This window comes from Gossypium arboreum, chromosome 11 (assembly GCF_025698485.1).
Source record: "Gossypium arboreum isolate Shixiya-1 chromosome 11, ASM2569848v2, whole genome shotgun sequence".
In the NCBI taxonomy this organism is placed as follows: Eukaryota; Viridiplantae; Streptophyta; class Magnoliopsida; order Malvales; family Malvaceae; genus Gossypium; species Gossypium arboreum.
In genome coordinates this window covers 130,986,854-131,002,723 of record NC_069080.1, presented here as the reverse complement: position 1 = coordinate 131,002,723, position 15,870 = coordinate 130,986,854, and the positions used below count along the sequence as shown (strand labels likewise).

General features: G+C 35.0%; 1 protein-coding gene across 2 annotated transcripts; it reads right to left on the bottom strand.

The window, feature by feature from the left end:
* Positions 1-10,472: 10,472 nt before the first annotated feature.
* On the bottom strand, positions 10,473-14,332 carry LOC108480490 (protein VTE6, chloroplastic). Of its 2 annotated transcripts, none has more exons than XR_001870626.2 (5): positions 13,884-14,332; positions 12,845-13,098; positions 12,386-12,504; positions 11,541-11,645; positions 10,473-10,894 (listed from the first exon to the last, which is right to left on the bottom strand). XR_001870626.2 is itself a non-coding variant. In XM_017783508.2 (5 exons), exons 1-5 carry the CDS (start codon positions 14,268-14,270, stop codon positions 10,802-10,804), a joined length of 963 nt encoding a protein of 320 aa, XP_017638997.1. In that variant the 5' UTR covers positions 14,271-14,332; the 3' UTR covers positions 10,473-10,801. The 2 variants fall into 2 exon arrangements, 1 of the variants encoding a protein (XP_017638997.1); XM_017783508.2 differs by having other exon boundaries at positions 12,381-12,504.
* Between the last annotated feature and the right edge of the window lie 1,538 nt (positions 14,333-15,870).

The window sequence follows — 15,870 nt, the reverse complement described above, 5'->3', positions numbered from 1 at the left end:
GGGAACGAGGATTCATATTCCTTGACTTTCGAGTTCTTTGTGAAAATGAACCGCATCATCATCTTTTCTTCCAATTTCTAGTCTCACCTCTACCTTTTCTTTTCTTTAAGTAATTCTTGACCTTACAAGCTCGATCAACCAATACTACCATTTCTTTTAATTCAAGAATTCCAAAAATACCTTGATGCCTTCGTTGAGCCCGTCTTCAAATCTTTGCACATCTTGGCCTCTGAGGAACATACTCTCCGCATACTTACTTAATCGAACAAACTCTCTTTCATATTCTCAGAATCATATATTACCTTGCTTCATTTCAAGAAATTCTTTACGCTTCGATCAATAAATCTTTCACTAATATATTTCTTCGAAACTCTTCTTGAAAGAATTCCTGTGTTATTTTCTCTTTCGGTACCACCAAATCAAAGTCTTCCACCAATTATAAGTGAATCCTCAACAAAGATATAGCGCATTTCAAACATTCTTCGGTGTACAAGATAATTCGTCAAATACCGGATTGAATTTTCAAGCGAACTCGCTCTCTCGGCATCATCATCAATATTTGCTTTAAATTCTTGACCCTTGCTTGCGAATTCTATCAACTGGAGTTCTATGAAATTTCATCAGTCTACACCACGAGGCATCGGGGTCTGAGTTGAGGAATTGGGGAGGTGGGGAGGTTGTACATTTGGGTTCGTCTGAACGAACTCGGTGTACCATGCACTCATCATTTGGAGAAAGGCTTCCGACCCTTTCTCCTCCTCCCCGACCAACAGAGGAGGTGGATTTTCAGTCGCGCTGCTCCTTCATTGGAGTCTGCGCATTACTCTCTACTTCATCGCCACAACTGGATCGGGATCCATTTACTATATAAAAAATCATTTAAAAGGTCAAGTCGTCACACTATCACAATTTATACATATGGCATGTATAGCAAAATCCGTACATACAACACGTAGTCCGAGAACCGACTAAACCTGCTCTGATACCACTAAATGTAAAGCCTCCACTCCTGAGACCGTCGCCGGAGTCGAGTATGAGGTGTTACTAAGCTTAGTTTAACATTTTTAGAACTTTGGATTATTTGTTTCTACATTCACAGCTTTTAAGCTACTTGCGTCACAGTCACAAGAAAAATCATATCTCGAGTTAAGAAACTCGAAATTAAGATCCGTAAATTTTACCTGAATCTAGACTCATATACCTATCTACTAATATTTTTCTAGAATTTTTGGTTGGGCCAATTAGTACAGTTTATTAGTTAAAGTTACCCCTGTTTCAGGACTCGACTGGTCTGACCTCTGTTTACTACGAACCACATTTCTCTCTGTAAAAAAATTCATATGACTATGAGATTTGTTTCTACTAAAACTAGACTCAATAAGGATTCTGAGGATATAAAATACACCACCTAATTATATCTTTACAATTTATGGTGAATTTATAAAGTAGGAACAGGGGATTCAGAAACTGCTATGACTCTGTTTCACTAAAATTCAAATATCTTCTAATATATAACTCCTTTACTAGTTTCATTTGTTTCATGTGAAACTAGACATAATAAGCTTCAATTTTATATGTAGTTCATCACCAAATTCAATTTCTATGATTTTTAGTAAATTTTCAAACTCGCGTTAGTGTTGCTGCGGTATTCTATTTATGGTAAATTTCATCCTTTTTATGAGTTTTTATGCACTAAGTATCTTAATAGTTTTCCTTAACATCAAACATAATCTAAACTAACCATTTTCATAATTTATCATTATCAAGCATTTCCTCAACCATTTCACAACCATACCATAAGATCATTTACACAAAATAGGTATATTGCTATACATGCCATACTTAAATTTACAAGCCATTTACCAAAAGTCTTCGGATAGTGTGGTGAGCCTTCGACCTATCCCGACTCTCGAGTGGCTTGTCCAAAACTACAATGAGTAAGAAGGAGGAGTAAGCATAAATGCTTAGTAAGTTCATATGCAAATAATAAGTAACATAACAAACAGTTATACCAATCAACATTAGCATACATCACTAAAACACATATCACATTTTTAATCATTCTTCATCATCTTATTACCTTATCGTGGTTGTATCAATACTCAACCCGAGGGTTAAATACATACCTGTCCAAAATATCCATTTTATATCACTTACCAATACGTCTCTTTACATCACGAATATTCCTCCATTTGAGTAGAACTTTACCCGTTGAACACATCGGAATATAATTCAGATACATGGATAACTTGCACATAAGTGCCATATATACAATCAAGCAATCATGTAACCCGCCCATAAGCGAACTCGGACTCAACTCAACGAGCTCGGGCGTTCGCATCCAAAAGTGAACTCGGACTCAACTCAACGAGCTCGGATGCCTAGTTACATTTCACGAACTCGGACTCAACTCAACGAGTTCGAACATTTGCATCCATAAGTGAACTCGGACTCAACTCAACGAGTTCGGATGCTCAACCATCCTAGTGACATGTCACTTGTATCCTAATCTATTCCTAAGGTTCAAACGGGATTTTCTCGAACACTTATCCTTGCCGTCTTCCGTAGAATGCCAAATTAATACTGGTAACTATTATATTTAACAAGTAGCTCACATAATTTACATATTATTTGAAATTAACCACAAAGCATACATTTCATAATGAAATTCAGCATAACACATAATTAATATCAATAACTTAAAAATAACAATTATGCTACATTATTTACACATGAACTTACCTTGGTACCAAAATACAAGGATTTTGCAATTTAGTCCACAATCTTTTCTTTTCCTCGATTGAGGTCGATTCCACGTCTTTCTTGATCTAAAATAACACATTTAGCTCATTTAATACTCACATTATCAAATTAATCCTTAACTCAAATTTTGGCAAAATTACAATTTTGCCCCTAAACTTGCATATTTACATTTTTGCCCCTAAGCTCTGGATTAAACTTTATTCCTTATTCTTATGTTTTACAACATGCTGATCACTTTTCTCTTCTATGGAAACATAAAATTCTCACTCTAACATGTACTTATGACTATTAGGTATTTTTACCGATTAAGCCCTTTTACTAGTTTTCGCTCAAAACCGAGTAGCACAAGTTGTCTAACATAATTTAAAACCTCATATTCTATCATAAAACATCAAAATACACAAATTTCACCTATGGGTATTTTTCCAAATATAAACCCTAGGTTGAATTATTGCTAACATAAGCTTAATCGAGCTACCGGGATTCCAAAAACGTAAAGAACATTAAAAACGGGGCTTGGAATCACTTACTATGGAGCTTGGAAGCTTGAAACAAACCCTAGCTATGGAGAACCCTTGAAATTTCGGCCTAATGAAGAAGATGGACAAAAATTGGCTTTTAATTTTGTTTTTAATTCATTTTAATAACTAAATGACCAAAATATCCTTACTACTAAACTTTCCAAAAATTCCTTCCATGTCCTAATTTTGTCCATGAACTTAAAATTGGTAAAATTTCTATTTAAGACCTCCTAATAAATATTTCAAAGCAATTTCATACTAAAAATTTCTAGAATACAAATTTTGCAACTTATTCGATTTAGTCCCTACTTTCAATTTAAGCACTTTAGGCATAGAATTTCATCACGAAATTTTTACACAATCATGCAATCCTATCATAATCATCAAAATAATTATAAAATAATTATTTCTATCTCGGATTTGTAGTTACGAAACCACTATTCCGATTAGGCCCTGATTCGGGATATTACATGTACCTACCAAAAGTTTGGGGCGAGTGTATCCTTGTTGCTTGTTATATTGTTAACAGATTACCTACTTCAGCTTTGAATTGGAAAAAACCCATTTGAAATGTTCATCCTTAGCTCCTTGTCGTTCTTCATCTCCATTTCCCAACCAGTCCTTATTACCTTCGTAGTCAACTACCTTACCAGTTGAGTCTTTACGTCGCACTACTCGTCCTTTTTAAGGATCCTACATGGATGAAAGATTTAAATTGCTCTTCTTTACCTTCTTCACTCCATAAAGTTTTTACCCTATTTTTAATTGTATAGCTTATGTTAGAATTAAGTGACCCAAATTCTTATTTAAATAAAATACGATGGAAAATAAAATAAAAGTGAAATCCATATAGAAATAGACTTCTTTTATTTTATATTAGAATAAGGTTTTTTAAACCTTATTAAACTTCATCTATTTTATATTGATTAGGATAGGGTGTTTCAATCCTACTAGAATATTGCTTTACAAGCCTATAAATAGACATAGTCTATTCCTCTTGTATTGATTCAAATTTTCGACATAGTGAATTTTCTTCTCCTCTGCCCGTGGTTTTTTTCCCGAAAGGGTTTCCACGTAAAATTGTGTAATCTTTTTTTATTTTTTTATTTTTTTCACAAATTGGTATCAGAGCTTCCGGGTTATTCATCTCGATCACGGTAATGGCGTCTTTGAAGTATGAAATTTCGCTGTTAGATTGCAACACCAGATTTGCGTTGTGGCAAATTAAGATGCAAGCAGTTCTTGCATAGATAGATCTGGAGGATGCCCTGCTAGGGATAGATAAGATGCCTTCGACATTAACAGATGAAGAGAAGAAGCGTAAGGATTGAAAGGCATTAACACAATTACATCTGCATTTGTCCAACGAAATTTTGCAGGATGTGATGAAAGAAAAGACTGCCGCTGCATTATAGAAGAGGCTAGAACAAATATGTATGTCGAAAACTCTAACAAGCAAGTTGCATATGAAGCAGCGTCTTTATGCTTATCGTTTGGAGGAAGGTGCGTCTGTACACGAAACTTAAACAGTGTTTAAAGAAATTCTCTCAAACTTGGAGGCCATGGAGGTTCAGTATGATAAGGAAGATTTAGGGTTGATTCTACTTTGTTCGTTGCCCCCGTCTTATTCAACCTTTAGAGACACGATTTTATATAGTCGCGAGTCTCTCACAGTTGATGAGGTTTATGATTCTTTAACCTCGTATGATAAGATGAAGCATCTTGTGGTTAAACCCGACTCTCAGGGAGAGGGTCTCATTGTTCGTGGGAGACAAGATCGGAATGCTGATGATGATCGTGGTAGGACACAGGAACAAAATTCTCGTGGTAAATCTAAGGGTAGATCGAAGTCTTCAAACAGAGGTAAAACTTGTAACTTCTGTAAGAAGAAAGGGCACATTAAATCTGAGTGCTATAAGCTACAAAATAAGATTAAAAGGGAGGTGCGAATCAAAGGAAAACAACCGGAAAATTTGGTAAAGGCGATATTGTAGAAGACTACAATGATGGTGAACTTCTAGTCGCTTCTATCAAAGATTCTAAAGTAAGCGATGAGTGGATACTTGATTCAGGCTGCACCTTCCACATGAGTCCCAATCGGGATTGGTTTACAACTTACTAAACAAAGGTCTCGAAGGTGTTGTTTTGATGGGAAATAATGCTTCGTGTAAAATCGCGGTGTTGGAACAATTAAAGTTAAGATGTTTGATGGAGTTGTCGAACACTTAGTGACGCACGGCATGTTCCGAATTGAAAAGAAATTTAATTTCGTTGAGTACTCTTGATTCAAAAGATGCAGATATACACGATGAAAGTGGGGTTTGAAAGATTTCTAAAGGGTCCCTTGTTGTGATGAAAGGGCAGAGAAAGATTGCCAAGTTATATGTTTTGCAGGGTTCTACTGTTACTAGTGATGCAGCTGTCGCCTCTTCCTTGTCAGATGATGGTATTACTAAACTTTGGCATATGCGCCTAGGGCATATGAGTGAGAATGGCATGGCAGAATTGAGCAAAAGAGGACTTCTTGATGGGTAAAGAATTTGCAAACTGAATTTCTGTGAGCACTGTGTTTTTAGGAAGCAAAAGAGAGTTCGATTCACTAGAGGAATCCATAACACGAAGGGAACGTTGGAGTATATTCATTCTGATCTGTGGGGGCCATCTAGAGTGCCTTCCAGAGGTGGAGCTAATTATATGCTAACCTTTATTGATGATTTTTCCAGAAAAGTTTGGGCGTTCTTCCTGAAGCAGAAAAGTGATGTGTTTTCCGCATTTAAGTCTTGGAAAATTATGATTGAAAAACAGATGGGAAAACAGATAAAATACATCCGTACAGACAATGGCTTAGAGTTCTATTCTGATTGTGCAAGTCAGAAGGAATCATGAGACACTTGACAGTTCGTCATACTCCACAACAAAATGGCGTTGTAGAACGAATGAACAGAACGATCATGGAGAAGGTTCGATGTATGTTGTCAAATGCCAACTTACATAATTCATTTTGGGCAGAAGCAGCTTCTACTGCATGTTTTTTGATCAACCGATCTCCATCCGTTGCCATTGAGAAAAAGACTCCACAAGAGGTATGGTCTGGTAATCCTGCTAATTATTCTGATTTAAAGATCTTTGGGTGTCCTACATATGCTCATGTTGATAATGGAAAATTGGAACCAAGATCCATTAAATGTGTTTTTCTTGGTTATAAAGCTGGTGTAAAAGGGTATAAGTTATGGTGTCCTGAAAATAGAAAAGTTGTGATTAGTAGAGATGTTGTTTTTGGTGAAACTGCTATGCTACCTAACTTATCTCTTAAAGACTCTTCCAATAAAGAAAATTAAAAGTAGGTAGAGTATCAGATTAATACAGAGTCAACTCCTCAAGCCAGTACAAAAATTGAGAATAGAGTTGCTTCTTCACCACAATACTCTATCGCCAAAAACAGAACTAGAAGAGAAATTAAACCTCCAAAGAAGTATGCCGAGGCTGATCTAGTTGCTTATGCTTTAAATGTGGCTGAAGATATAGATGTGAATCAAGAGCCATCTAATTATTCTGAGGCGGTTAGCTGTGAAGGCTCAGAAAAGTGGATGTTTGCTATGCAAGAAGAGATGAAATCACTCCACAAAAACAGAACATGGGACCTTGTAAAACTTCCTAAAGGTAAAAAGGCTATTCGTTGTAAATGGGTGTTTAAAAGAAAGAAGGGACTCAGGAGTTGAAGAACCCGGATATAAAGCAAGGCTTGTTGCAAAGGGTTACAGATCAAATTCGAGTGGACTTCATGATGTGTTCTCCCGGTTGTTAAGCATAGTTCGATTCGAGCTTTGCTTGGTATTGTGGCCATGCATGATTTGGATCTTGAGCAGTTAGATGTAAAAACTGCATTTTTGCATGGAGAACTTGATGAGGATATTTACATGCAACAACCAGAAGGTTTTACAGTTTTAGAAAAAGAGGACTATGTTTGCTTGCTGAAAAAGTCCCTTTACGGTTTGAAACAGTTACCAAGACAGTGGTACAAGAGGTTTGATTCCTTTATGACTTTTCATGATTTCAAAAGAAATAGTTTTGACAGTTGTGTTTACTTTAAGAAAAACAGTGATGGTTCTTTTGTGTATCTACTTCTTTATGTTGATGACATGTTGATAGCAGCAAAAGATAAAGAAAAGATAAGAAAGGTCAAAGCCCAACTAAGTAAAGAATTTGAGATGAAAGATTTAGGACCAGCAAAGAAGATACTTGGTATGGAGATTCTTAGAGATAGAAAATCAAGTAAATTGTACCTAAGTCAGAAGGGGTACATTGAGAAAGTTCTTTGCAGGTTCAGTATGCAGAGTGCTAAGCCTGTTAGTACTCCTTTAGTAGCCCATTTCAGACTTTCATCGGTTTTGTCTCCACAATCAGATGATGAGATTGAGTACATGTCACATGTTCCATACTCTAGTGTAGTGGGATCTCTCATGTATGCTATGGTTTGTTCACGTCCAGATTTATCATATGCAGTCAGTGCAGTTAGCAGATACATGACAAATCCCGGTAAAGAACATTGGAAAGCAGTTCAGTGGATTTTAAGATACTTACGAGGCACTACTGATGTTTGCTTACAGTTTGGAAGAACTAAAGATGGAGTCATAGGGTATATTGATGCTGATTTTGTTGGAGACCTTGATAGAAGAAGATCTCTCACGAGTTACGTCTTTACAATCGGAGGTTGTGCAATTAGTTGGAAAGCCACTTTGCAAACTACAATCGCTTTGTCTACCATCTGAAGCCGAGTACATGGCGATTCTTGAGGCTTGTAAAGAAGCTATTTGGTTGAAGGGACTATTTAGTGAACTCAATGAAGACCTTCAAATCAGCCACGAGATTTTGTGACAATGAGTGCTATATTTCTTACAAAAGATCAAATGTTTCATGAGAGAACAAAACACATTGATGTTCAGTATCATTTTGTTCGTGATATTATTGCTTGTGGTGATATTGTTGTGAGCAAAATTAGTACTCATGAAAATCCTGCAGATATGATGACTAAGTCACTTCCTATAACCAAGTTTGAGCATTGCTTAGACTTGGTTGGTATTCATTGTTGAAGTTAAACCCTTAAGGGGTTTTATGGAAGAGGTGGAGAACTTGTTTATTGAAAGTTCGCGATGAAGAACTTGTTCATTGAGAATTTGTGTCAAGGTGGAGATTGTTAGAATTAAGTGACCCAAATTTTTATTTAAATAAAATACGATAGAAAATAAAATAAAAGTAAAATCCATATAGAACTAGACTGCTTTTATTTTATTTTAGAATAAGGTTTTTTAAACATTATTAAACTTCATCTATTTTATATTGATTAGGATAGGGTGTTTCAATCCTACTAGAATATGGCTTTACAAGCCTATAAATAGACATAGTCTATTCCTCTTGTATTGATTCAAATTTTCGACATAGTGAATTTTCTTCTCCTCTGCCCGTGGTTTTTTTCCCGAAAGGGTTTCCACGTAAAATTTGTGTGATCTTTTTATTCTTTCTTTATTTTTTTATTTTTTCACAGTTTATGCTCATTTACCTTTGTATATCCAATTTTTTGCTGCCTCCATTTCCCATATTGTTGAACCTTAAACCTACAGTGAAGCAATAAAGGATAAACATTGGATAAAGGCCATGGATCAAGAAATTCAAGCATTGGAATCAAATGTCACGTGGGAGGTAATTCCTTTACCTCGTAGTAAAACGCCCATTGGTTGCAAATGGGTCTACAAGGTCAAGTACAACTCTGGTGGCTCGGTTGAAAGATTTAAAGCCAGACTTGTTAGGAAGAGTTATACTCAGCAAGCAAGTTTTTTATTTTCATGACACTTTCCCCTGTTGCGAAGCAAGTCACAATTTGCACGGTCATTGCTCTTGCTGTATAGTTTGGTTGGCCCTTGTTTCAAATGGACGCCTATAATGTAAGGAGATTTACATGAGAAGGTTTATATGACTCTTCCAGACAATTTTCGCAATCAAAGAGAGACTAGAGTATGTCAATTGCCAAGTCTGACAGTGGAATCTAAAGCTTACTAAAGCTCTTCTTCTTAATGGTTATTCACAAAGTAAGTACGATTATTCTCGTTTTATCAAGAAGAAAGGTTATAAGCTGGTTGTCATGTTGATATATGTTAACGATTTGTTGATTTCTGGAAATGATACCAAGCTTATAAATGAGCTTAAAGGAACTGTGCATCAAAATTTCAAAATGAAAGATTTAGGTGATCTCAAGTATTTTCTTGGCATTGAAATCACAAGATCACAGTTTGAAATTGTACAGAATCAACGCAAATATGCTCTTGAATTAATTTCAGACACAAGGTTAGGGGGAGGAAAGATAGTTGTCACTCCTTTAGGACAAAATCAAAACTAGACATCTTTAGAGTATGATGAGATGGTGCAAATGAATCATGATGATGAGGTATCGACAGATGTTTCATTATATCAAAGACTTATTAGAAGGCCTTTGTACTTGACTCATACAAGGCTAGATATGACGTTTGTGGTATAACATCCAGTCAGTTTGTGCAACGACCCAAGAAGTCGCATTATAAAGCTGCTCTTAGAATAGTCAGATACATTAAAAAGGATCCAGGACAAGGTTTATTCTGTGCTGTAGTTGGTTCTCCATTACTTGTAGCATATTGTAATTCGAATTGCGCTTCAAGTCCAATGTCAAAGCGATTAGTGACGGGTTTCTGTGTGAAGCTAGGAAATTCTTTAATCTCTTGGAGAAAAACAAAACAAAATGCAGTACCACGATCTTTTCAGCAAAGGCAAAGTATAGAAGTATGGCTGAGTTAGTTTGGTTGACTGGACTACTGAAGGAACTTGGATTTAAAGGTGTGGAACCAATCATATTATTCTATTATAGTCAAGCAACAATTCAGATTGCTACCAACCTTGAATACTACGAGACAACGAAACATATAGAGATTGACTCTCACCTTGTAAAAAAAATCCAAGATGGTTTAGTCCAAACTAGACATGTCTTTACAAAGGAACAATTGATTGATATATTCACAAATGGCTTAATTGAACTCAAGCTTGGACTCAGGCTGAACTTTGAACATAAAAGTTCATGTCGAGCCTGTGCTTCAATTACACCCCTAAATCCAGTGCGGCTCACAACAATAAAAAAGAGCCAATGATTTTGGTTAAGAAATGCAATTTAAAAAGCATCTAATTCATTTCTAACTGGAGATAGATAAAAGAAATACATCTTTGAATACCAAGACTATAAAAGAGATAAGCCTTTTTAAAATATACTCATGGAACAAATGGTTATGCTAATGATTTTCCATATCATTTGAGAATCTTTCAAGGTTAGCCAAATCATTGCTATAATTGTTGCACCTTTGTGCTCATCTCTTGCATTACATTGAAGACTTTCTCTTTCTTCTTCTTTTTTTCTTTCCCCACATTGCAATATGTCGATTGCAGTGTCGATGAACTCAGCAATAATTACCTGACATCGCAAAAGAGATGATGGGGTGAACTCACATTTGCCAGTTTTGGAGTAGTTGTTGCATTAAGACTGCCAAAATGCAGCCTATGGATATGTTGATGACATTAACAGCATCATTGTTCAGCTGCAAGATGAAAGCCAAAATCAATATGGTAAAAGAATCCAAGTTTCAGCCTTATAATGAAAAGCATATAAATATGCAAAGATAATAGATCCTAGGCAGATTTATATATGGCCAACCCAGATTTTTCGCTCTAATTCAGGTAAGTGTCTGATAGAGATTCGTGCTAGAGTTTATCATGTATCTTGAAGGTCATATCTCCTATTTCTTGTGTGACTATATGTTGAAGATGGATACTTCAAAGCAAAAAGAAGAATCAGACTAACATAACAGCCTATTACATGCACAATACCACGTTTTCATCGAATGAAAATTAAGACTAGAATTAATCCTTAGCAGGCAGTTTTATAACAGGTTGATCTCTCTAAATTTACTCTTCGATCTTCTTTACCCCGAAAGAGTGGGTATATAATTCTTCCTCACTACAGCTTTAGGAGTGCAGCCAGATCCAAACATAATGAGAGTCCACAAAATGATATACATGTAATCATCTCATCGATATACCACATCAAACCATACATTCATATACAATCAAGCCTGATTCATCTGTAACACTAAAATCTAGAAGATACATAGGCACTAATTTAAGAAAAAATGGTTAAGAAAACAGGATGACAGAAACCATCCTATTATTCAAATGATTCCTTACCCAACGAAACCCTTCTTTCCCTTGGAATGCAGCACCAATTATGCTCTCACCAAGATTAGCAATCTGGGATGCTATTACACATATCAATACCTCAGGTACATTTATCTGCTTGCAAATATAAATGAAAAAGCAAAAAACAGAAGCTTAGAACATCTCTATAAATTCAAATACCCATATTTCATTTATGCATTCTCTAGAAGCTATAGATCATATTCAGTTTGAAAGTGTAATGAGGTTATGGCGTCAATATTATGAACAACACCATAACCTTAGGGATACATATAAAATTTTTAGAAAATCCTAGTTAAAGATGCAGCAAGGCTAAAGTGACAACCTCATCCACTCACATACAAAAAACCACTAACAATAAAAGTCAGTTTCAACTAATTTAATTCTCCTTCCCCTTGAAAATAGTATCCAATTCCAATTTACCAAATTGTAATACCTGAACCATATTAAATTGAAATTTAAGTGCCCAGCAAAATAAAGCTCACAAAGGTCGTACACACCTAAACTGAGATGTCAAATTCAATTTATAAATATATCATGATCTGCTATTTCGCTAAGAGTTCCCTTTGAAAAACACCTTTAACTATCTAAAATATACCTTCAACAAATTATATCTGCAAAATCATTCCATCTAAGCACCACCCAACAGTATTGTTTTCTTGACATGTCAGTACCAATTAGTCTATTGTTGCAGAGAATAGAAAAAATTCCAGGTTCTTACAAGTTGTAAACATTTTGTAATGATCACAATAATGCTTGTTATTAAAAAAAAGGGTATCATGAATGGCAGAACAAATTATTCACATGGTATGAGTACATAGCAAGTAATACCTCACCCAATAGACAACCAATAGTGGCAAGCAGTATAGATGCTAGAAGTCCAGCAACAGTTCCTTCAACACTGACAGCTCCTTCTGTTCCCCTAGGAACAATCTGAAAGTTTGTCACCAGGTACCTGTTCATTTTGGCACATCACCCACTTTATATTTGCAATTCTAAAGAGTAGTTTAACAGTAAAAAAAAAAAAAAAAAGTAGCAATTGACATAAACCTTTAAAGAAAAAAAAGATTTGAGGCAATATTAACACTCACAAATTTTGTTTCTATATAGGATGTCAAAGAGACCTTTATCACCAGCATATATGACAATGATAGCGCTCGAATATAGCAAGAACCATAAGGGATCTAAATTCCACTTGATTTGACATATCCTTTCTTTAGAATGAACTAAGGAGAATTATTAATACAGTTAATCTGAAGTGCCTATACATTAACAAACAGAGATGCACTACTTACGTTGTTTTGCCATATGCTTTCCCAATCTCACTTGACACTGTATCACTCAACTTAGTACAGAAACTAGCAATAAAACCAAGTCGCCAAAGACGTGTAAATGCCTCTCCGCCAACTCCATATATTGTTAGAACAGCACATACACAACCAGCAGCACTGGACCCAATTACACTCCCAGGTCCTCTTCTTCCTTTCCTCTTCTCAGCAACCCCTTGGGCCTCCTTTTGAGCCATTTTCACTTTTGTTACTGCTGTTCCCTAACAAATACAAACATGTTTTACTCACAAAGTCATAATCAAATAAAATGGCCTTGGGAATTGATTTTGAGAAAGACTCATTGCTCAGACAAACTTTTTTTTGTTGGGGAAGCAGGGGGAATGAAAAATTAAAAATGATTAAACCAATAGCTAAGCATAATAAACAATTGAACATAGTTATACCAACTATGTTTGAAAGGCATGACAAAGAGATGTAAGATTGTTTAGAGATTTAGAGAATTACAAATTATTATGGATTTTTCCCACTGCTTAAAGCTCCTTCAGCCAAAATTATTGTCTCCATTCAGATTATGAACTGGAATTATAACACAAAATCACATGGAATTTCAATTAACTTTCAACTAGAAATGGGTAAGGAGAATTAGAAGAGGGAGGCAGGAACTAATTCAAGATTCATACTTTGCAAGGAAAACAAGCCATAATAGAAAATTAAAATATTATATCATTTCATACAGGACTTTATTACAGCTAAAATGCTAGAAACCATCAAGTAACTTTTGTTAATCTTTCGACCTCATTTCACCCAGTACAATCAATTTCTCTAAATACAACTAATCAAACTTGAATAGCTAACTAATTAAAAAGTAACCTTTCGACATAAATTAAGTTTATTTTCCTTGCCATACTACCAAACAATGACAGCTAATTCTCCAAAGCAATTAACTTTTAATACCAGATGGATACAAAATCAAAACCCAATTTCCAAAATTCAACTTAAATCCCATAATTCAGCTACAATTCATAATATATTATTAGCAACTCACAATAACGAAGTACGAAGCAACGAGGAGAAACCCAGGGGAGCCAAAAGCGCGCCAAGTGAGAGTGCCAAGCAAGAACGCAGCACAAATTCCGGAGAGAGAAAGCCCCGCCACTAAAAGTGGGGTGCCGACGACGAAGATCAAGAGGTTACTGAGGACTGCGGATTGCCACGTGGGAGGAGACGATTGGATGATGTCCATGGCTCTTGACACGAGTGGGACAGCGTTGGGTCTGTGAAGGAATTGCATTCTGAGGGATCTGGGAATGGGATTTATAGGGTTAGGATTAAGAAGGAATGGGGATCTTTTTGGGAGGGAATTTGGGAAATGGATAGAAGGGATCGAAGGGGATTTGATGTGAATCTGAAGCAGAGTATTTGACCATGCCATTTTCGTGAGCTGGGATTTTATTTTTTTTTGCCCTTTTTGCGTAACGAAGAAGAATTGAAAAATAAAAGGCTGTTCGGGTCATGGAGCTCCGACTCAACCGGGTTAATTACCGTTCTCATTGATTTTTTTGGTACAAATATAAGTCCCAAAATGAGTAAGGTCGTTTAAAAAACGGGTCAAGACTCATGTTGTTGTTACTATTTTTTTAGTTTAAGCCCGTCTGACCTGAATTAATAAAAGACAATTTTTTTTTGTTATTATTATTTTATTGTTATTATTTAGATATTATATAATTTTTATTTTATTGTTAATTTTATCTAAGTATAAATATTTTTAAATTTATTTTTAATTTATTAGGAAATATTTATTTTAATATTTTATATTTTGACTTATTATTTTTAAAATTTTTATATAAAAATTAATTCAGTGGGCCTAGTCAAGCCCGATTTTAACATTTTATCGAGTTAAACTTGAAAAAAATTTAAGTTTACTTTTTAGGCTAAACACAGGCCTAGCAAATAAACTTAAAATTTTGACAAGACCGATTCGACTCATGAATGTGTCTAGATATAATTAATAAATTTAGATTTTTTAACACAAATAAATTTAGATTTTTCATATTTGAAATTGAGGGTGATTTTAAAAGTGAAAAATTAAATGATGAAAAAATAAAAGATAAAATTTTATTCTATGTAAAAGGTTGAAATACAATTAAAAATTAAATGATTTTATTAATATAATAATTTAAATTCAATTGATAAAATGAAGGAATTTTGTTAAAAAATAATGTGGCATTTATCCAATAAAAAACTCTCATGTCCAATTTAAAGTTGCAAAGCTTACAACTCTAGATTTTCCCTTTGCTTATTTTGACATATTTAATATGTTGAATTTATATTGAGTTAAATATCTTTTAAATTGGGCTGGGCAAACCTAAATACTATTTGTAATGGCCAAATTCGTCCAGGCCCAACAACAAAAAATCAAGCCTAAATAAATCTAAATAAAAAACCCTAGCCCATGACTTTAGTGCCGCCCCTAACCTCTGCCACCAGCTGTCATGGCAGCACCTCCACTTGCCCCACTTGCCTGCAACGGAAGAGACAAATAAATTAAAAAAGAACAAGTTGTAAAAGGAGATATGAAAGGAGATATGAAGCCACAATCTCAAGGTAGTTGAGGGAGGAGGGAGGATTTTTTGTTTTTGATTTTCTTTGGTTGTTATTCTGTTTGGAGAAAAGAAAAAAGACTGTTAGACAAGTATATTGAAAATCAAAAAAAGCAAAACAACAGAAGAAAGAAAGGTTGATTTTAATCTCTATTTCTCTTATTCTTTTAGTTTATTTCTTTCCTTTTTCTTTCTTGTTTTTTGGATTTAATTTCATTATTTTCATTATGAATCGTTTTTAAATAAAAAATGAAAAAAAAAGAAAAACTCACTTGGATCTTGGTGACCCTGACCACCGTCGACGGTGGAAGCCTCGGTGGCTTCAAAGAACCACGATGATGGCGGCAAAAATGGGTTTAGAAACCCTAACCAAAAAGGGGAAAAGGGAATGGGGTGTTCTCTGTTTTTGTTTGAATAAGAATGAAGCAAAAA

Bases quoted from the DNA above. Each gene is read 5' to 3' on its own strand.
- LOC108480490 (XM_017783508.2), bottom strand. From the start codon at position 14,270: ATGGCATGGTCAAATACTCTGCTTCAGATTCACATCAAATCCCCTTCG. The intron at 12,505-12,844 runs GTAAGTAGTGCA...CAAAATGAACAG, and splicing joins AAAGCATATGGCAAAACAAC to GTACCTGGTGACAAACTTTC. The intron at 10,895-11,540 runs GTAAGGAATCAT...TTCATCTTGCAG, and splicing joins GGAAAGAAGGGTTTCGTTGG to CTGAACAATGATGCTGTTAA.